This window comes from Cupressus sempervirens, chromosome 10, assembly GCF_028749045.1.
Source record: "Cupressus sempervirens isolate cs-2001-9-10 chromosome 10, ASM2874904v1, whole genome shotgun sequence".
Taxonomy (NCBI): Eukaryota; Viridiplantae; Streptophyta; class Pinopsida; order Cupressales; family Cupressaceae; genus Cupressus; species Cupressus sempervirens.
Genome location: NC_143127.1, coordinates 210,843,384 through 210,866,435, shown reverse-complemented (window position 1 = coordinate 210,866,435; position 23,052 = coordinate 210,843,384). Strand labels below are relative to the sequence as shown.

The 23,052-nt window shown below is 35.2% G+C and overlaps 1 protein-coding gene across 2 annotated transcripts in view; it reads left to right on the top strand.

Moving 5' to 3' along the window:
- PUR7 (purin 7) overlaps positions 1–6,082 on the top strand; it is a 201,257-nt gene extending 195,175 nt beyond the window's left edge. The window contains exons 9-12 of one of the 2 annotated variants that reach the window (XM_089804169.1): positions 4,730–4,780; positions 4,966–5,012; positions 5,254–5,311; positions 5,432–6,082. In XM_089804169.1, the coding sequence (XP_089660295.1) occupies positions 4,730–4,780; positions 4,966–5,012; positions 5,254–5,311; positions 5,432–5,488 (213 nt within the window). In that variant the 3' untranslated portion in view covers positions 5,489–6,082. Of the gene's footprint in view, positions 1–4,729; positions 4,781–4,965; positions 5,013–5,253; positions 5,312–5,428 lie in introns of both variants that reach the window. The other variant, XM_089804168.1, reaches the window with a different exon arrangement.
- Positions 6,083–23,052: the final 16,970 nt, after the last annotated feature.

Sequence of the window (23,052 nt, the reverse complement as noted above, 5' to 3'; positions counted from 1 at the left end):
TTCTTCCATCGCTTCACTAAGGTCATCATTTTCCTTGGGGTCCAATCTTCTTGGAGGCATCTTCTAAAAATTTAGCAAACCCTAAACAAATCCACCAATCTAAAAGATCAATCAACCACAAGATCAACCTTCTTTGCAAATCTTGGTGTAAACTGCCTCACGTTCGGCGATCTGTCCACACACTCAGGAACTCTCGCTCTAATACCACTTGATGAAGGGCCACACCACCTTTACTCACTCACAATCAAGAAAGCAACAATATAGAGACCAAAAAAAATGCTTCACAAGAATGCAACAATATAGAGATAGAGATGACAAAAATGCTTCACAAAACATCCATTAATACTTGAAAATTCACTACAAGAGCTTACACTTGAAAAGCTTCTATTTTTCGAACTTGATTACAAATGATAATAAGCCTTCCTTAAATAGGCACTTCTAACCCAAGACATTACAAACACAACCAATGTGGGATAAAAGGTAAATACAACTACCTTTAAATAAATATTAAATTCCCACCCAAATACAACTAAGCACCCAACAAATATTAAATACATGATTTATCCAAAATCTTCTAGAATTTCCACCTACACACCTCGATTAATGGAATGACAACTATTTTTATTATTTTCTATTTACGCCACCCATGCACCTTGAAAATAGAAATTCCTCTTTTCTCCTTTTTCCCTTATTTTATTTTTAAATTATTTTTTCTTCTATTTTCGTCACTTTCTCTCTCCTCCAGATTTTGTTTTTTTTTTTTTTTTTTCTTTTTTTATAATTTTAAATTTTACATTCAACATGTCTCCCCTTTATTTTGGATGCAAGATGCTCCTGCATCAACCTATAAATGTGGTTATCTGATTTGATAATTACAATGGACCACCTATTAACCAAGATGATCAAGAAAAGTCTACCTAGAATGCCTATGTTCTTGGGTAAGCATAGATAAATATCACTATCCATGCCATGAACACTCACTGTACATAAATCCTAAAAATTGATACTTCAAAAAAAAAATGATATTGCTAAAACATAACAATAAGGTTTTCCTTTTACAACTACATCAAGAGTTACATCACTAAACAACCTTCATATAGAACCACCATTCTCCTTTGATCAAAATTTAAGAATGAGAAATGATTCATATGCAATTTCTAAAACTCTCACAATAGTGTAGAAAGATACAAATTCTCATACTTCTCCTAAACCACATTTTATTCTTTCTAACAAATATAGATTTTTTTTTTTCACTTATTTGGTGCACTTTTGTACCATTGATCTATTATATACTATATTCCTTAAGATACAAAAGGAAAAGGTATCATTCTAGAAGAGAAAACATAAAGAAGGATTAGGACTGAGCAAAGATGCAATGAAGAAGAATATGTAGAAGATCTACCTTAGATAGTAGTGAGCTTTAATCAACTTACATCACCAAGAACTAAAGCTTGACCAAGTCATATAAAGGAACAAACACCTTAGAAAGAGGAGTCACCAATGGATGCCAAATAACTAAAGAAAATAGAAAAGGAGAAACTTGACAAACAGCCCAAGTAAAGATCACCAAAAAAATATGCCACACTAGTTAAGCAGAAATCACCAAAGAAGACCGGAATGGAGAAATGATCAGAAAGGACAAAAGAGGCATAGGTTCCCCAAGAAGACTGAACAAGAAAAGGTACAAGTCTAAAAAACAAAAGGAAAAAGATATACTAGTAAGTGTTTCCACACCTTCCATAGAGGACAATCTAAAGAAGCTGCACACACTAGTGGGCCAATCCACAAAGGAGAAAGAAAAGTCTCTTGAGCTAGAAGACAAATCTGTACAAGAAGACACTCGAGTAAGAGAGGTTACACAGGAGAAGGCATAAACTCTTGAGCAAGATAATGGACAAGAAAAAGAAGGAACTCCATAAATGGAATAGGTACCAACAACAAAAGAAACCTAAGTGCAAGAGCACCTAGAAGAGCTATTAAAGGCATGAAGACAACAAGGGCTATGAATGGATTTGGTAAATCAATAAAGGTAAACTATGATTTCTCAAATCCTATTATGACATGTGATTGTAATAATAAAAATATAAGGTTAAAATATCCTTATGGTCTTGAAGGAGCCATAGGACCAATATATGAGATGTAATGGGTCTATAGGCAACAAGGAGTTAGTTAAGTTTTTACGAATAAATAAATAATGTAATTGGATCAATTTGTGGACTTTGTTAATAGTTTTTAGTCCATTTGTATCCATTTTGTCAAGGTTTTAAATTTGGAAATAAAAAATGTAAGGGTTGGTTTTAGGAGGGAAACTTAGATTTTGTGTTGTTTAGGAGTTTAATCCCATCAAATTACTTGATATCGGTCATTGGCTACTATTTGATTTGGTGGTTTTGCCAAAAAATATAGCACCTTTTTTTGTAGCTACATGCTACGAAGATTCATTTCTTCTTGTTCCAAAAACAAACTACTCATCATCTTGTAGTGTAAACATTATATTTAACTTACAAACAAAAATGTGTGTAAAGGATAATGCTATTTTTCTTCAAAAAGAATTTACTTTGTGGGAAAACACATGACAATCTAACTATACTTGTTTTTAGCTTTCTTCTTCTACATTTATTTTTGTTTTATATAAATGTATATGAATTTAGGAAAAAACTATGTATGTGACCCAACCATTTATTATTTACCTATTTCAATATAATGATGTTCATATTGTTTTCCTATTTTAGGCTTCCTTCCAAATTATAGTAAATATTTGAAAAAGAAATATGTAGAAAATCATCTTACATAGATTTTTACCTTTTGTCACTATCGGCGTACCCCTTGCTCCTTGAGGTGCAAGTGCTAGTAATAAATGAATAATGTTATCGCTGATGTGCAAAGTTTTTTTAATTCCAAGTACCGATAATGCATTCTTTGCTATGGATTATGTAGAACTAAAGTAAGCAACGAGTCAACTGCAATATTGACGTTTCAAGGATCATAACTAATGGACATAGGACACGTCCTATCATTCCATCATATATAAAGACTTTCACCAGCTCTCAAACAGCATTACCGACAAACGAAAAGGAGTTGTCAATTAAATTTATATACATCTCTCTGAGGAAGGAAAGAAGACTACAACCCACATTGGATGTCTACAGGAAAACGTGAGCAGACGACCAGGAAACCAACGATTTGAGTGAATATTAGGCATCAGCATCTAGACAGCTGTACCTAACCCAGTCAGTAATGGATTTGCGCAGCTGCAGGTAAGAAGAATACACAGCTGTGAATTGGTGTTATTGTTGGATCATTGAAGAGAGGACTCAGAGACTCAACCGATAGATTAATTTATCCACCCATTTGTAAGGCAATATATGGCATATGCATTAGTAGCAACACAGAGCAGCAACAGAGGAAGTAGAATTATAATATAGATCAAGTCCCAATTCAAGGGACGTATAAACAGGAAACTGGGGAACCTATAGCCTTATTTGGTATCCATATTACTTCAACATCCAGATAACATATTAAACATATTGCTAACTGTTAGTCTGTTAAACTACATTGATTATTCAAAGCTATCTATTTGGCAAAATAGTTTCCTTAATAATAGCCATCACTTGATCTATAGTCATTACACTCAAATTCGGCTTCACTTATCAATTTCATAAGTCTACAAGAAGTATCAAATATTGTGAATTATAGTGAACAAAGAAAATTAGAGGCAGCCCCTACAAAGGGACTTGATATTTTATATAACTTTTAATGTCAACATTAATGGTCAAACCAGAAAATTTGTTGTCCGAGGTACAAACAAGTCTGCAATTCCAAAACTTTGATATATGCATGGAACATAGATTCAACTTAGTGCCAGCTTAGAAACATTAGTTAATGTCAAAGCCCACTTGGATTTGAACTTTTCTATCTGAAGAAAAACACCGACTTATTTTAGTTTTAAAGATTTTCCACGGCGTTACAGGGACGGGGATGGGGACGGAAACGGGGGGTGGCAGGGGACATGTTCCTATGGGATGTTTCCTATAGGATCAAAAATAGGGGACGTGTCCTGTGTAACATAACATTTTTAATAATAAAATAGAAATGGTGTATTTTAAAGTATAACATAGATTTATTAGAATGACTCAAGTTATATGATCAATTTACCTCCCTCACCTTACCCCTTTAATCTATGTGAAATAAATAATAGGCTAGGGACTCCCAAGTACTTATGTCAAGAAAGGAAACGTAACATCTCATATGCTATTCTTTGTATGTTTTTAAAATGCACTGCTGTCTCACTACCATCCCAAAATCTGTGCCCTTGGTCCTCCTGTGCCCTCCATCTCAAGACTCTGGAACATTGGTGTAGAGATTGTTGCCATATTTTCATTAGGTAGGCTGTATATTATCCATTAATCAAGGGAATTCATCTTTTGTCACTAATTTCATGCCCATTAAAATAATGTTTATTTCCTGTTCCTTGTGCTGGTTAGAAATTCATAAGAATTGTTGAGCTGCAATAACATGTAATTACCTGGTTTACATGAATATAAATCCTTTTAGTTTAACAGTTTACTGGTATTCGACCTGAAATTGAGAGCTTGGAAATTCAACTAATATGTCGCTGCACTTTTGTGTTTTACATCTGGTTTGTGTATTTAGAGTTTCTAACTTTTTAAGAGATTATTAAATGTCAGTCATTTGAGCTCATCCAACATTTTTTATGCCCCTTGAATAGGAATTTTTGCGCTTGTGGTTCAGCAAAAATTCCGATCCCTACAAAGATGAGGTTTGTCCATTTCTTTAGTCGACTAAGCATGCTCTCAGGTTTTTCTAAATCATTGATTCTGTCCTAATGGAGGGAACGGAAAATATATAGGTATTATCAAAAAAATCTTTATATTGTCAAGCATCTTTGGGTTTTTAAAAGTTAAGCTTCATGTTGATTATGATTAATGCAAATACACATGGCAGGTTTTGCCAGATGCTCCACGGGAACTTGTTTCTGAGCTTGCATGGCGGTGTGTAACAGAATGCATTCTCTCTTACTCATGCATATGATTGTTTCATTTTTCTTCAGATCGCAATACATTATTTAATATCAAATTTGGAATAGAGTTGCTTTAGGGTATTTCCTGATTTATGGCAAGTCTAGAAGAACAGTGTCATGTCCTTTTATTTCTGGTCTATTAATTTCCTGATTTTGCGCATTGTATGAATATCTCAGTTATTAACTTTGTGTGTCCTGATTTTATTTTACAGTTACATTTTCCTATATGAAACAATAACTGGCTTGAAATTTGACCTGCCAGAAATAAAGGTAACATTTTTTTGCCGCTTATGATGTGGCTCTGGACAAAAAGATCAATATTTGTACAAATTACAAAGTCTGTACTTTTTACCTTTCTCTTACGTTTTAATATATATGATTTTCTAGCAGGAATCGGTGCATGATCGGATCACAAGGAATGTTAAACAGGCAATGTTATCCCTTTAAGATCCTCTGAAGTGAGATGCACAAATAAGTGCTTTGGGATACTTCTATGTTAATTTGCAGATATAGTGTAGAGATGGTCTGAGACTCTGAAGCGTTAATCTTCACGATGAGTTTATCCTATGGTCTTTCAAATACGCTACATGAAAATGTATCGCCTACTTCAGATAAGATGAATAATGCATCCTGAGGCGAGTACCACGGAAGAATAAAGTTAATTGGAAAAATAAAATCATGCTCATTATTTGCCCTCAAAATGTTAGTCTGTCCAGCTCCTTTCGATGGGAGTTTTGGGATGAAAGCAGGTAATCAGAGTATATATTGTTTTCCTCAATTGTGTTAATGTTCCAATCTCTGATATATGACCAGCTGTGGTGTCTAGTCAACGTATTCTCTTCATCTCTATCTAAATTTCGGATCCTAAGTAACAGTAGTGACATTGGAGATACAGGGTAGCTTCCATATTTTTAGAATTGAGTGCTAAAATGTGCGGAGGTTTCGATATCTTTATAATGATATTGGTTGTTGTTTGGGGTGGACTACATATTACACATTGATTGGGATTTATGAAATATAAAGAGGATATTAATTTGCCCATAGTCATTTTCTGCAATCTTCACTATGTTGAATGAAACAACCATTAACTAATTCTAGTGCTTATACCCTAACATACTCAAATAAACGTGGGTAGTAGTGATGAGTATACAATTTTCTCAAGACATTTTTATCAATGTTTAAAAATTGCTAAGAATGTGTAGCAAAGATGCATGCTTATGCCCAGGTTAAGCCTTCTCCTTGAGAATCTCCAAACCACGCGCGGCACTGGCGATCCCTACTTCTGATCCACCATAAGATGCGACCATTTTCGTTCACCCAGACTACGCCTCCCTGTCTTCATCAAATGCCCACGCATCTGACTGCCTAAACATACACTCCCGCGGAATAGAAGCGCATGCCGAACCATCCTAACTCCTGGTTCTTTTCCTTCGGTGCTCCACGCACACATCCTCGAGCCTCTGGCTCTACCCCTGTTCAACCTCAACGCTGAACCCCGACTTAGCCCTTTTGATATCTTCGCCTCTTGACCACATCATGATCCTCTATGATCATCTTGCCACTCTTGGGAATGCACTGAGCTCCCAGAGCTCCTCATGTTCAACTCACTTGACTCCCTGAGCCCAACGCTGCACCACTGCAACCTTGCATCAAGAACCTCCTAGATTCTCTTGCTGAACACTGCATCCACACTGGCTGACTTGGACCCCCAAGAGTACTCCCTAGCTCATGCATATGCTTCCAAAGCATACTCAACACCATCTTGACATCTCTCTAAACCTTCTAGCTCAATACGCATACACCCAGTGCATACTCGACACCTCCACGATACCTCTCTGAACTTCCTGACTCATGCGCACACCCGCACGGTATACTCGGCATCCTTATGGCACCTCTCTGAACTTCCTAGAGTCCTCCAGTCCAATCCTTAACATGAACATGCCTCCACGGCACTCCATCGCTTGTTAGTCTCCCTAGCTCCCCATAGAGCCCACGGAAGCCCAACCCTTGCTCCCCACGGAACAACCGCCAACCTTAGCCAACTCTGGATCCCCACCATGAGCCCCAACTGCTTCGACACTCCAGTCTATGTCTACATGCCCTTGTTGGTGAACCTCAAGTCCTCGTACACCCGGTGCACTCAAACCAACCTCTTCATGCATCCACGCCGTCTCATACTCAATCCACGGATCCCTTTGCATTGCACAACCTACTTGAGTTCCACACCCTAGCTCCATGATCCACCCACCCTGTGGGACGTTGGCAGGTTGAACCAACTCGGTGAACACTCTGTAGCTTCACCTCTGAACCACTTCCACCCTTCTGCTTCACTCGTTTCACTCATGCAGCACAAGCCTTTGTTCCTAGCCTTCCATCATGACTCACCTCCTTGAGCCATGCCCAACGACTACCTCTTCGGATACTTGACATAGCTCTGCCCACTTGACTCGGCATCTCCTTAGCATCATTCCGAGACACTACATCCCGCTTGCCATACTTGACCTCCACGGTCTATGAGATCCAACCTCAATGCAAACCCATGCAACCAAGCACCCAGGATGTGCGCCCAAGGCCACACCCAACCGATACCGCACCACTTAGCCATCCAACGCAATGACACCATTCCCACACAGCTAACCTCAAGCCTACAATGCTCCTACTCGGACAAACCATATTGCCTCCTACCGCAGGACTAGGAAAATCGCTTCCCTAGCTTTCAGACACTAGACAGCCCTAAGGGGAAAGGCTGCCAACATTGGTTCAACTTCTTTGCTACACTGAGACAAGGACCTTTGTCATAACACCAAACCTCACCACGTTGCGTAACGGTAGAGCAACACTTCATTGCTTCTAAAGACTTCGCGTCACCTCTGTCTCTCGGAGACCAGAGGGAGGGACTACTCTGCTTCGACCCTCTCGAGGGAGATGGACTCTCCAAGCCATCCATGCACACCGACACTTACCCTCCGCGGATACACCTCAGCTCAGCTCCACGCCTCGCCTACACAACTATGCTAGAGGGAACATCTCATAGCACAGCCCCAAGATCACACCTCGGCTCGGATCCAACACCGTGCCTACACCACAACTATGTTGGAGGGGAACCACTCACAACACAGCCCCAAGCTACACCTCGGATAATGTCCCGGACAAGATCCTACACCACAACCATGTCTGCCCAGCACACGACATAGTCCCATTTACACCTCGGCTAGACCCACGTCTGCCTACACCACACCTGTGTGCACCCAGCTTTGCAGCACAGGCCCATCCGGCCTCAAGGTCTCATATCGCGAAAATTAGCATGCTAACTTTGTGTATACATTCAAGATGCATGCTAATTTTTGTAGTCATTTTCTACAATCCTCAATATTTTGAATGAAACAACCAAACGGAGGTAGAGATGGAGGTCAACACGGCTAACACCAAGATCATGGTCTTTTCCTTGAGGAAAAGAAAACAACTTTCATAGTTAAGGGCAAAGCTTTAGAGATTGTCGAAGAATACAATTATTTGGGGATCAATTTCAATTACCAAGTTGGGAGACATGCATATCAAAAAGGATATAGAGGGATGGAAGGCATCTTATCTTCTTCAAAATAGGTGCAAGACAACAGAGTTATGGGATTGGAAGACTAGGAAAACCCTCTTTGGGTTGTTGGTGATTCCAATTATTCTAGATGACAACAAGGTATGGGGGAGCAGCGTATCAAACCACAAATGGTGGCAAATTGAGAGAATTCAAAAGTACTTCATTACAACTAACCTCAAAATCAAATCAACAGTTCCTTATGAGATTATTTGGCGGATGCAGGCATGTTCTTAGTGGAGGCTTCAACAATTGTTCAATTGTTGAGCTATTTAAAAAAGTGGGTAAAATGGGTGCACATCGTTGGCCTAGTAAGGTGGTTGACAGAGAGCTTCTCTGTCGGAGGACATAGAAGAAACAAAATGACAAATGGTTCAACAAATGGATCATTGACTACCAAGAGTGCTTGGAAAACAACTTTGAAATAAAAAAATGGGTGGTAGAAAAATCCAAGTTTGCCATGTGGACAAATCAGTTAGGTAGAAAAAAAAACTTGCTATATCAAAGAATTTAACCCCACATGTGAGCATGGCAACAAAGAGTATATAGGAGCCAAGATCAAAGGAAAGGCAAAAATCATAATCGCCCAACTAAGGTTTGGATCACATTGTTTGAGATGTGAAATTGTCATATGGAAGGTCCCTAAGGAAGAGTTGGAGGAAAATTTTTGTGGGTTTTGCAACAAGGGAGTGGTGGAAATGAAGTGGCACTATGTGAAAGATTACATTGCAAATGAGGATATTCGGAACTAGCACATGGACACTTTAAAAGTGAACAATGTAAAAGAGCTTTTCAAAGGGCGAGACTTCTCAAGGGAGCCATCTTACTTATGCAGATCCACAACAAAAGGGGTAGCATGGAGGAATCTCAATAGACAGATAAAGGGGTCTTATGGTGGTCCCTTAGATTGTTGGTCTCGTGGACGTCATTAAAAACCTTTCATTTGATTTTATTTCATTAATTAATTCTAATGCATATAGCTCAAACATATTTAAATGCACGTGGGTAGTAGTGATAAGTACACAATTTTCTCAACATACGTTTATCAATGTTTACACATTACTAAGAATGTGTAGCAAAGCTGCATGTTAACTTTTTGTATACATTCAAGAAGCATCTAAGATTTACATTATTGCCTAAGCCTCAATTCCACCTTATCACTATTTCGTTGCTACTATAGCTTGAAATATACCAACTGCTTTACTAAATAGTTGAAGGTTATCTGCCTCGCCTTATTTAGGGGATGCTTTTGTTCTCCAACTTACCACATTCTGTGACATTATTGTGGTAAACATGTAGCTTTTCCTTGTTTTCTAATAGAAAATATTCATTGTCCAACATGAGAGCTATGAGACATCGACTGACTACGGATCTCTTTGTAGATTCATGAGTTGTTGCCATTTCATTGAAAGATTCACAAAATCAACTATTTGGCAACAAAAAAATTACAAGACAAAATGGATATTGTCATCAAATCTTGATATTTCACAACATGCTACCAAATTTGAAATAACATTTTAGAGGTGACTTACATTTTGTCATCACTGTTGAAGTAGAACAACACTATTTTCTATTCTTGCATAGTTTTTGAACCTCCTATCTGAAGCTAATCAAAGATAAATCTAGTAGGTGCAATTGATTTCATAATATGATTCAGAGCCCATAATTCACATCGATTGAGTTATGAAAGAAAGAAGAATCTAACTCGGCCTTTAGCTGGACCATTCATCGAGCCCTTCAAATCTTGATTGTCTATGACTACCCAAGGTTGAAAGATACATTTACTAGTGTGGGAGATTTCTTTGGAATACCATTATTGAATGAGAAAATGATTAAGATTTAGCAGCAAAACATAATAATTTTGTCCTTATAGATTGTAAATTGGAGTGACCATTAAGAGATGGAAACAATATAGCCAATCAGAGTGAATAATAAGAGACCCATAAGGTTACAAATCAAAGAGAATAATTAGGGACAAATAGGATCATAAATTAGAGCAAATAATAAGAGACAAGCAAATCAACAATGCCAAAAATGACATCCATTGAAAATAAATATGGAAGAAGGGGATATATACATAATGAGTTTGAAGGATTATCGAAAATTGCTTGTATATCAAATCAAGGAATATTAGCAAATGGAAATTGGAAGTGTTTGGACTTTTGAGTGATGGTGATTTGGATATGGAGTGAATTGTGATTAATTGTAGTGTTGTTGATGCAGGATCTTCTACAAGTTTTGGTGGACAAAAATCAGCAAAACAAAAGTTATCATGAGCACACTAATGCAATTTGTTGCATGTAATGGCTATTTTATGATTATAATGAACTACTGGCCAAGCTCTGATACCACTTGTAAGTGAAATCCATCGAAGGACCTTGTGCATTTCATCTAAATAGAATCTTGCCAACAGTATGCTGAAATTTGAATTGAATGTTTGATAGATTAAACTTAGAGTAATCCATGTTTATAATTGATAGTATCTCAAAATCCTTTATGGTGGATAGTGCATTTAGTGGTATCTGAGGACACGCCATAAAGGTAATTTCCTAAATCAACTATAGTGGATATTACATGAGGAAATGGTCAAGGACGTGCCATATCGAAAATGGTCAAGGACATGCTTGAGGGGATATTGTATGGAGATATCTAGAACTCATTGTGATTTTTATGTTAAACCTCAATGATAAATTTATTATAACTTAACCTAATATGAAAACCACCCAAAGTAAGAGGGGGTGTTGAAGATAACTTTAGGAGGCCTACATGTGTCTCAAGTAATTCAAAGCATTACATGTAGACATTAATTAATTTATTGCATAAGTAGTTATATTCAATATTTAATTATTATTAATTATTCATTCTATGAATAAATCACATTAATCATTTTAAACAAGTAAATGATATTAATTAATTAATGTGTCATTAATATTGATCACCATTAGGAACTCATACAAATTATTATTTTATCCATCGCTAAGGATCATATGAATTTATTGACCCTTATACTTTATTAGTCAGTGATCATCTTAAGTTTTGTCGTCTATGAATAGATGTGTCTTCTAAGAGATATTAAAACTCCCTTTTATTTATGAGCTATAGTTTTCTTATCCTTTTGAAAGAGTTAAAACAAGTTCCCTCAATGGTTTGTTCCATTGGCAAATGGGGATTATGTAGTGTTCCAACCAAAATATAAAATGTTGCAGATCCAAGAGATGGAATCTGAAGAACAATACTCATATGGATGTCTCTAACATAGAAATCCTTGCCCCAATTTAGATATTGCCAAAATGAGTGTAGACACTAGCCTTGTTTGAGATCCTCGAAGGCCTCTCCTTGTGCAATCTCCCATGTGTATAGCTTGCTGTTTCGAGTCAACTTATCCAACAAATATGATTTTTATGTGAAGTTCTTAATGAACTTCTGGAAGTACCCATTGTTTCCAAGAAAGAGTTAAGTCCAGTGACATCCATAGGGGGCTCCATATCAAGGATAAATCTCACTTTTTCTTGAATCATCTTCAATCCAATAATTAGAGTTGACAACAGTCACCATGTCATCTTTCCTTATTTCGTCAAACTTAAGGTGCATGCATTCTATCCATTTCCAACATTCATTTATGTCGGTGAATAAGTACTTGTAGATTATTGGGCTTAATAATGACAAATGGTTGCCAACAATTAACCTCTAATTCTAACTACTAACTTCATTACTAGATTATATCACTTAAGATGCATAAGGATAATAGTTATTCCATAGAAAATAATAAAAAACAATTGTTGCTTAATTAAATGAATCTAACTACAAGAGAATTGCATTGCCTCAAGTAGTCATTGCTTGAGGAGATGTAACCTCAGACTCAAGAGTAGCCTTAACACATCATCAAGTCATTCACTTTATTCCTCTAGAATAGTACATAGTAGAGAGTTAGAGCAACAACTTAGTGAATAAAAAATCAAGGCATAATTTAAGTATATCACATGTGCTTTAGTTGATCCACCAACTGTTGGCAACTGTCTTGCAATTTCACCAAAGCACCCAAAGCTTGCAAAACACATTTATACCATGCAAAAACTACGATAATTCTTCTAAAATAAGAAAAATAAAATAAAAAAGGAAAAATATTCATCTCATCTTCCAATATAGATATTGGTCAATCAACATCTCCTTTGACCTTGGCATCCACATCATTAACCATTTTCAAAATTTGCATGACGAAATAGAAATTGAACCCAAAACAATCAAAATAAGGGAAAATTACAAACATCCAAATTTGGGGTTTGTACTTCGTAAATGGAATAAACCAACAAAATGAAGAGATTGGAGATTGATGCCAATTTGACAATATAATTTAAACGAGCGCTTCTTCAAGGAGTTGAAGAGCTCATTAGAATGGGATTGCATCCCAGTGAGATAATCAATGGCTAAACAAAAGCCATAAGCAAGGTAGATATTTTGCTTGCATGCAATCAAATAACAAATAAAAATGCAAGATATTTTACTTCTTTGGATTTTCTTTTTATGAAAAATTAATAATACCTATTTACTTTGTTTCTAGTATTTTTTGTTGGTAATAATTTTTCTTGTTTGTTCAAGAAATTGAGCTTTTAGATGAATTGGTAGAACTAGATTCAGAAAAGATGAATGTTAAGAATAAAGAGCAAGTGACCCTTAGGATGAAAGCTCTTGTTGTGAGTAACCAATTTGGACTAGAAAGCATTCTATGTTCACAATATTGGCATTGACATCCATTTTCAGAAGATTATATTTTCTTAATACACTCAGAACAATATTAAGGATTCACAATATTTAAGCACATGTCTATGAACTACAAAGTAGGAGCAGAAATACCATGCAAATTAAAAAACCAAGTTAAAACATACCATGAAGGAAAGAAGTCCTGTTGGGATGCTGCACCCATGTGTTCATACTAAACAATAATAAGTTAATCACAGTATTGGCACAAAAATGAACTCTACTTGATTCCCCAAATCAGACATGTACAAAATTCATGTGAACATAATCATTTAATAATATTGAATCAAAATTTGTTGGAATGTTGCACCCATGTGTTTACAGTAAACAATAATAAGTTAATCACAGTATTGGCACAAAAATGAACTGTACTTGATTCCCCAAATCAAACACATACAAAATTCATGTGAACATAATCATTTAATAATATTGAATCAAAAATCATATATACCTTGAGACAGACCACATGGGATTCCACGTTTTTGGATGACATGGACAATACACAAGTAAAGACAATAATAAAATTTCCAAATAAATTAGTAACATTCTCGAAAGCATAAGAATAAGAAAAGTTTGTAACAAATTGGATAATGTAGAAAACCATTATAAAAACTTACAATCACTCATAGACATGCATATCCTCTTTTGAGTTGCAATATGACCACTTGGTGTAATCATTTTGCAAGGGAGGTGAATAGAAATGTTATAATTAATGCATCAATTTATTGTGAATTATTGTAAATTCAAAAAACTTGAAAAAAGGAATAAACTATTATTAAATTACATTCATCAACAACTAAATTTCATGTACAAGGATGTCACATTACATAGGAGAAGATAAGAAAGATACCTAATGCTTGGAGGCTTATATGGGTACTCAGGCAAAAATTTAAGTTTGCCATAATATACTCCTCTTGATCAAATTTAAAGTGAACCATGTATGTTGTAAGGAATATGATAAATATTAAATATCTTTGCTAAATAATGTTCAATACCTAGGGCAATAAATATCTACAATTAGGCCAAGCAACAGGAGAGTATAAGCCATCTAAAATAAGCCCAAAAAAAGTGCATGAACAATCTACAGGTGCATGTGCTTAGGTAAACACTAATTGCGATACACAAATAGAGAAATTTGAGTAGAACAAAACCTGTGTGTCAATCCCACATTGTATTCCCAAAACCACATTAGACATATAATTGAAGATCTTATAAACACAGTTGAAGATGATTGTGGTAAAACTGTGAACTCACCTGCAAATGGTGTGCCTTTACTTCCTTCTAATACATAATCTACACATTTTACACACAAGCAACATTTGAAAGGACCCCACCATGCAAAGCAAGAGAAGAGATTCTAATACAACAAACAAAAAAATGTGTAGTTCATTTGTATGGGAAACCATAAAAACTTTGCAAAGCATAATAAAATAATTTTAAAAATCAAATCCAAACAAGAAAAAGAGAATTGTAAGATAAAAATGTAACATCAATGCAGTTGAAAACTTGCATGAGCAAATATTTAGTCAGTTCCATAGTTATAGCTATTTATCACCAAACAACTAAGCATGGCCTAGGAGAAAATTGAAAACATAGGTGATACTTAGGCCATTCTAAAATGTCAGTGGAAGAAAGACGAGCTAAAACATTGGGAATTGGTTCCTGTAGATATAATGGACATGTAAGTGATAATAAGTCAACCATTTTTTTAAAAACTAATTATAAAACATGTTCAAAACTACAACATTAAGCTCAAGAATCCATCTCCATATGCAATCCACCCAAAGAAGAAAAGCATAGAGAGTTTGTGTAATAGTTGCTTGCTCATATATACTCCAACTTCTTTGCCAAAAAAATTCGAGGTTTTTTCAACATGAACCCTAATGACATAGCAACTCAAATCATTCACTATAAAGACCCACAACTTATGGTTTAATGGTTGGAGTCTTCATTTAATTTTATCATGTTGATTCCTTGGCTCACAGTTTCCTCTGTAATCTAAATAGTCTAGAATCTTGTTCAATGTTTAACATATTTTACCATAATTCCAATTAATATTTACAATCTTGACTTTTACTACAATAAAAATGCTAATCTTTGAAGAAAACTTGGATAAGATTCTAAATGTCAAGTTAAACATTACACATAGGACACCTACGTAGCATATATATCTAGTGCATAATGGCTTATCATAATACAGTAGGACTATAAATAAATTTAAAATCAAGATTACTGTCAGAAAATTGACTAATATGTGAATGACTATTATCATATTGGTACAATGCACAGTGGGTTATCTCCAATTCTTTTGGTACACAATTCCCAAAAGGAAACCTATAACATTAGGAGTCTGCAAGCACAAAAATATTCAAATTAGAAATATACCAAGGAAAAGAATCTCTCTTTAAGCTATAGGAAGTCAATGGATTACAAACGTGGTATTAGAACAATTAAGAAGTCTTTGCTTAGGACACCATAGATAATCCACAAAGCATTGGTGAGGAAGCCAAAGAATAATAAGTGGAATGGCATGAACTCCACACTTTTTGTTCTAATCACCACCTTCTACTATATATCAAAATAATATATGTTGTGGCTTAAACATCAAAACAAAAATAAATAAATAATTGAGGCTTGAACACATCTAGTATGCAAAACAAGTAGAGAAAGGTAAAATAATTAGATTACATACCATAGCGAGAAGTGGAGAACCATAGAGTGCAATGGTTGTAATATTCCCCACAATACCCACTAAGAACTTTCAAGTCTTATGCTCATGAAGACCAAAAGTAGACACCATTGCCATTACTGTGAACATCATTACAACAACTACAACCATCCTCCCTACTTTAAGCTAAAAGTGGCACAAAATAAATTCTGGCATATGAGAAATACATAGAATTCAACTATTGTGATGTTCTTGCAATAATTGAAGGATAAATAGTGCATACCTTTCACTTGGGAGGAGCAAAGGCTAAGTATGTGCAAATGACAAAGCATTCAAGAATAATACCAACACCTTTGGCAGTGGAAACTAGAATGTTTTCCCACCCTTTACTTACAACATACACTGATCATATATAAATACAAGTCCTTATCATTAATCATAAAAAGATGAGATAATAAAGTTAGCAAGCAACATGATAAGACAAGGAACGTGATCATCCAACAATTATTATCACTGAGGAGATAACCAAACATAGCATCAATTACCAAACCAATTTGCAAAAAAATGGTAATGTTAACGTGAAATATCGGCCAGCGAAAATGGTGAGCATTAAACGAAGTTGGTATGCATATGAATTAAAGTATAGAAATGTAGTTAACAAACAATTACAAAAAAGTACTTGATCAAGGTTGATTGTTGTTGTAGTTCTTGATAGGGGAGAAGTAACATGATCTAGACAAGCAATAAGACTAAGCATTGCAACTTTCTTTACAAGGCTTGCAAGACCGCCGTTTGTGAATCCAACAAATCCTGTCCTGGCAGAATGTGTATGTTCTAAACTTTGACTTCCACAATTATAACCGTATTCTTGAATATCTTTCTAAATATGAAATGTCATGTCAATGTTCCTAGTAGATAAAAACATGTTAAGCAAGAACTTATACCAATTTTTTTTAAAAAAACTATAGCAAATAAGGTATTTAAACATGCCTCAACCAATTATGATTTAATTTTGTATCACCTACCTGATTAGTTTGGAATTTTGTTCTCACCAAAAATCATAAAATGTAAGAACAACGTAGCTATAGTAAAAAGAGCTTAAAAAGATGATTATCATGCACCAATCATGTTTTTTTAGCTTTTTTGGCATAATCATTCTAACAATTTTTTAGCTCAATCTCCAATTGGTTAGTATGTGATTGGAAAAATTATTCTTGGATTGTGAGTCGAGAAAAAGAGAAATATCAAACTTGAAAAAGATCTAAATAAATGAAATTAATTTTTAAACTTCAATTTTATAAACTTACAAAGAGAACCATTGAATTATAAGAAACTATTGTGGTTTGTAATATTTGAAAATTATAGTTACAAGTGATAAAGTTATATACCTTTGATTTTGAGAGCACAAATAATGGAAATGAAGTATTGTAGAAGGTGCAAGGTCAACTGCTCCCCTATGTGGATGACACTGTTAAGTAGAGAATAGTTACATCCATACATACATACATAGTTAAGTGCTACCTAACTATGTCTAGGGCTACCTAACTATGTCCAAGGCATACTTGTACACCCGAGACATACTCCACTTACTAGGTTGCTTACATACCTGTATCCACGGGATCAAGACCCTTGAACTGCTCACTCTAATGAATATGTAGTTATGGTTTCTAATTGTTTTGATGTAGTTGTATTCCTATAACCATTGGTGAGCTTTACTCACCTAATACAACTCTTCGCCATCATACACCCACTCGCGCGAATCATGTGGTTTTCTATAATTATAATACTGTAATACCTTGGTGCAACCTTTGTGTTGTAGTTTACAGTTAATATAAGGTTAACCTATATACATCCTAACTCACTCCTTATATAGTTATGTTTAAAAGCTTGTGACAATACCCGTGGCCATGCTACCTGTTGAGTGAATTTTATTATTTTTGTGTTGTGCCAAGATCTCTCTCTCTCTCTCTCTCTCTCTCTCTCTCTCTCTCTCTCTACACACACACACACACACACACACACACACACACACACACACACATATGTACATACATACATACATAGAGATCACAAGGGCATGACAATGAAATGTAGCAATCACAAGGGCATGACAATGAAATCCTAGATCTCCACAATCCACAAGATCTCTCTCTCTCTCTATATATATATACATACATATACATACATACATACATTTGCATATGCAATTTTATCACCTTGAAAAACTGTATTTGATCTTGTTAGCTAGGAACAACTGATTGTTCGTTCTATTGTACCTAATCTAATGACAATTCTACAGGAATTTGTATGTATATGGTTGTTCATTTTATTTAATTTTAGACTTGCCTTGACAAGGCCTTGAATATGTGGTTGTTAACTTAAAAGATGTCCAAACTATACTAATTATAAAAAGATTATGTGACAATGTTCTTAATAAATTATGAAAGGTTTATACTTCATTCTAATTTGCTAATTCTAATTATTGTTGAATATGAAGTAGGGGATGATTGTATCTCCATTGTATCTAGATTCTCCAATGTTGATATTCAAAAGATCACATGTGGACCAGGCCATGGCATTAACTATTTAAGGACTTAATCATGAGATATTGCATGCCTAAGGGATGATTTTACTGTGTTTTTTCTTTGTCATTTTCAGCATTGAGAGCCTAGGAAAAGATGGGGAAGAAGCAACAATGTTAAAATGTTCATTATGAGCCTTTGGAATAAAATGGAGAAGAAGCCATAGATGGAGTAAAATGTAGAATTAAAATATTCATTATAAGTCTTTGGACCTATTTAAGGTACCAAGTAGGCATGTGGTAGCATAAAATGCAAAAATGCAAAAAAAGAGTAAAATGTTGCTATGTTGTCAAAAATGTTACTGACAACATTTTGCAACATGACAGTTTTTAGAAGATGGAAGGTTAACCATCTTGGGGATGAGAAAGGTCATTCTATTACTTGAGCAATGAAATCTCTTGTAGAAATTAGAGAATGTAATGTAATGTAAAGAGGAGAGAGGAAGAGTATGGTGTGGTTTTGAATGATAAAAATAAGCTTTTGTGAAATCTACTAGCTAACTATACTTCTAGGCTCCCTCGTGAAATAAGCTTGTGAAATTTAGAACCCAGTATACTTAGCTCATTACTATTGAGCTATCATTTTGCACAATGCTAAATGACATGAATCCTTTCAAACTCCTCTCTTGAAAAGCTAATCTGGGATCAACTCCAAGGTTTCGGGTGATCTTGTGACCTACTAGAATCCACTAAGTAGAAGATAAATGTATTTGTTCACAGGGAAACCTTTGCTGGTTCTGACTAATTTCAGATAAGATTTTGAATCTGCTTGCTATCTCAAAAAAATAAACACACAAGAGAAATATATATTTTTTGTATTTTTCTGTTTTTTAATGAATGTAATCTAACAATGCAACTATATGAATTCCTAAATTAACTAAGAGTTTGTAAAAGAAAATAATGAAGATAGGGTAACAAGAAGTTTAAGCAAATGACTAGAAAAGTAAATTCCTAACAGACATAAGTCATAGAAACAACATGTTTGCGAATTAAGCCTTTGAAAAGATCAGTACGTAACCAATGCAAATAGGAGCAATGCTTCCTTAATTCCACTGATGCAATCATTAATGGAAATTCAGTAACTGTAAGATGTTTCACTTTTCATCAAATTGCAAGGCCATGAAAAGTGTGCTCATGCGAGACAAAAAGTTATGCACGAACAATAGGGTGATCTCTTCTCCAACTACGTATGTCATCGAAATTTGCAAACACATAGCAAACACCAGAACTAAAATATCACACAATCAAAATGATACAATAAAACTATTGGCTCCATTACATTCCATGAACATACATTCACAAAATATAACACTCAGGCAAGAATAACTACACTCTGAATGAGAGCAACAATTACATATATTATTGCATCAAAATAACAGCCTAGAATACATATTACATTCCTAAATATATAAGAAATCTTCTCCTTAATTTGTGTTGAGAGTGAGAGATCTCTTTGTGCAAACATATGCTTCTAAACTAATAAAACAAATCTATTTATGTACAAACTAACTCTCTAACAGGTTCTAAGTAGGACTTTATCCTTATTTATATCATTAAATGGATGCATGAGCCTTTACATGTCTTAAAACAAAGAAAGCATGAGAAAATAAGAAGAATAAAGCCATTTGATGACGTAGGAGTCTCTGGAGGTGCCAAAAATAGAAGCTCAACCTTCTCTGGAGGCTTGTAGGAGTTAAAATGCTGTCAGAATGCATTTCTGATGCATGGAAAGCTCTAAATTTGGAATTGGCAGTTAACTCTCTGTGAACTTTTGAACTCTTCAAAAACTTCTGGCGCACCTTGGAAGAAGCACACCTAGCGCACCTAGTGCACCTCGGAAGCTAGCACACCTTAGAAGGTAGTGCACCTTGGAACCTGAAATTAAAATCACATGGGCCATAGCCTCTATTGAACCATGCCCTGTACCATACTTATCATGAAACTGTTTGAACACTTCTTTTACTTCTTCACATCCCAAACATTTTAAGTGAATTCCTTCATAGTTCCTTTTGTATAATTTTTTATCATGTAACACGTAGGATTTGCACTTCATTTTGAGTCCCCTACGCTATGAACTATTCATCCAATTGGGGTACTAATTTTGTAAAAGATAGTAAACAATATCCTGGTACTAGACATTTGTTATTATACCTTGGTCAATATCAACTTGAGATACTATAATTTTCTTCAGATCTTCCACATCTGTTTCACCATCAAACCGGAATTTCTTTTCATCATTGATTTGGTTATTTGCTATCATTTTTTATAATCCTTGGCCTCTTACCAACTTCATGGGTTGAATTTCTAAATCAAATTCTTCAAGGATTTCCATCCATTTCCCTCATCTTTTACCTAGCTCATTTTGCATCAGTAATGTCTTAACCACAAGATTAGGCACAATCGCATATACCATACTCCTTAATATATAATGGAAGAAATTCTTTATCACTTTGATTAAAGAAAAAGACTGGTTACTGAAGTTAGAATAGTTTAACTCAACATTTTCAGAGGGCAACTCATAGGCAATTGGCCTTTCATCTTCCTTTTCCTTCTTCTGTGTAAGAATCCTAGCATATGAATGTTCTAAAGAAAAAGAGTATATTTTGAAAGGTAGTCCATAATCCAGACTCACTAATACTAGGGCTGTGGAGATAGACACTTTCATATCCTCAAATGATTTCTTAATCTCTAGAACCGATTCTATTTTTGTTTCCTTTTTTAGTAGATTGTTAAGGGGATGAACTATCTCTGCAAATCTGCTTATGATTTTTCACACAAAATTTATCTTTCCAAAGAAAGACTTGAGTTCTTTTTGACTTTAAGGAGGCCACATCTTCAAAATGGCTTCAATTCTATCAAGATCAATGGAGATGTTGGCTTCAGAGATGATATGGCCAAGGAGTTTTCCTTTAGTAACCCCAAACAAACATTTCTTGGGATTGAGTGATATGCCGTGTTTATGACATCTTTTGAATACTTGTCTTAAATTAATAGTGTGAGTGCTTTGATCCTTTGAAAAGGCATTTAAATCATCCATGTAGATGACTATACACTTGTTTATTAATCCCTTAAAAGCTTCATTCATGGCTTGTTGAAATGTAGCCCCTGCATTAATCAGGCCAAAAGGCATTCTTCTATAAGAAAAAGTTCCCCATGTGGTTGTGAAGGGCATCTCTAGCCTATCCTCTTTATCAACCATTACTTGATTATATCGTGAATATCCATCCAAGAAAGACATCATCTTTGAACCATTGACAATTTGCAGAACTTCATCCAGTGATGGCAATGACTAGTTATCCTTCTAAGATGCTAGGTTCAAATTAAGGAAATCTACAAAAAGACATATCTCTCCAGTCTTTTTTCGCAAGAGAATTAAGTCGGCCATCCATGTAGAATGTTGAATGGGAAAGATAATCTTGACATCAAACAACTTCTTAACTTCCTTCATTATTAATAGTTCAATAATAGGATTAACAGGTCTTTGCCTCTGATGGAAGGGTTTGGCATCTAGTTTAAAGAGTATGTCATGCATAATGATTTCAGGATCATAGGTTTTGAGCTCTTCATAGCTCCAAGCAATGACATCCTTGTACTCTATAAGAAATTTGAGCATATCTTCCCTTTCTTGTGTATTGCACGCCTTTCCGACCCTTACCATTTAGAATCTTCATCACTACCTAGATTGTATGAATCACATTCCTTAATACCATTTTCTTTGACCATTCTTTTGTTAAGTGTCGATTCATCACGATCGAAAATGCATTCCAACTCAACCATTGCCTTAGGAATAGTGTTGGTTTTTAAGTTCAGGATCCCTTCTTCATCTTCATCTTCAAGTTCATCATCCTCAGGTTTTTTGTTTGGACTGTCATCAATCTCTTTCCCTTTAAAGTGGCCATTCTGCATGATGAATTTGAGTAACTGTTGATCATCCTGAAAGACTTGGAAGTTTGTAATATTGTCTAGGATAGATAGGGCAACCACTAGTTCTATTGAAAATCTTTTCAATTTTGTTCTTTCGAATGATTGTAATGCACTAGACGAAATGGCGAGGGCATCTACTACCACATTTTTCCTCCTTGGAATGGACTTTATGTTCAAAGCTTCAAAATCATCCATTAGATCCTATACTCTTTTCTTTTAAGAAAGAAACCTCCTATCATTGCAAGAGTATACCAATTTTAGTTGTCTTATAACCAACTGAGAATCTCCCTCGATTATGAGAGCTATGATTCCTTTCTCCAACAGTCCTCAGATCAATGCTTTGTACTCTACAACATTATTAGTACATCTAAACTGTAATCAATATGCTACATAGAAAGACTTACCCTTTGGGTTGATCAACTCAATACCTACGCCAACTCTTAATTTTCATTTGGAACCATTGAAGCGGAGCATCCAAATTGGATCTTCTTTAG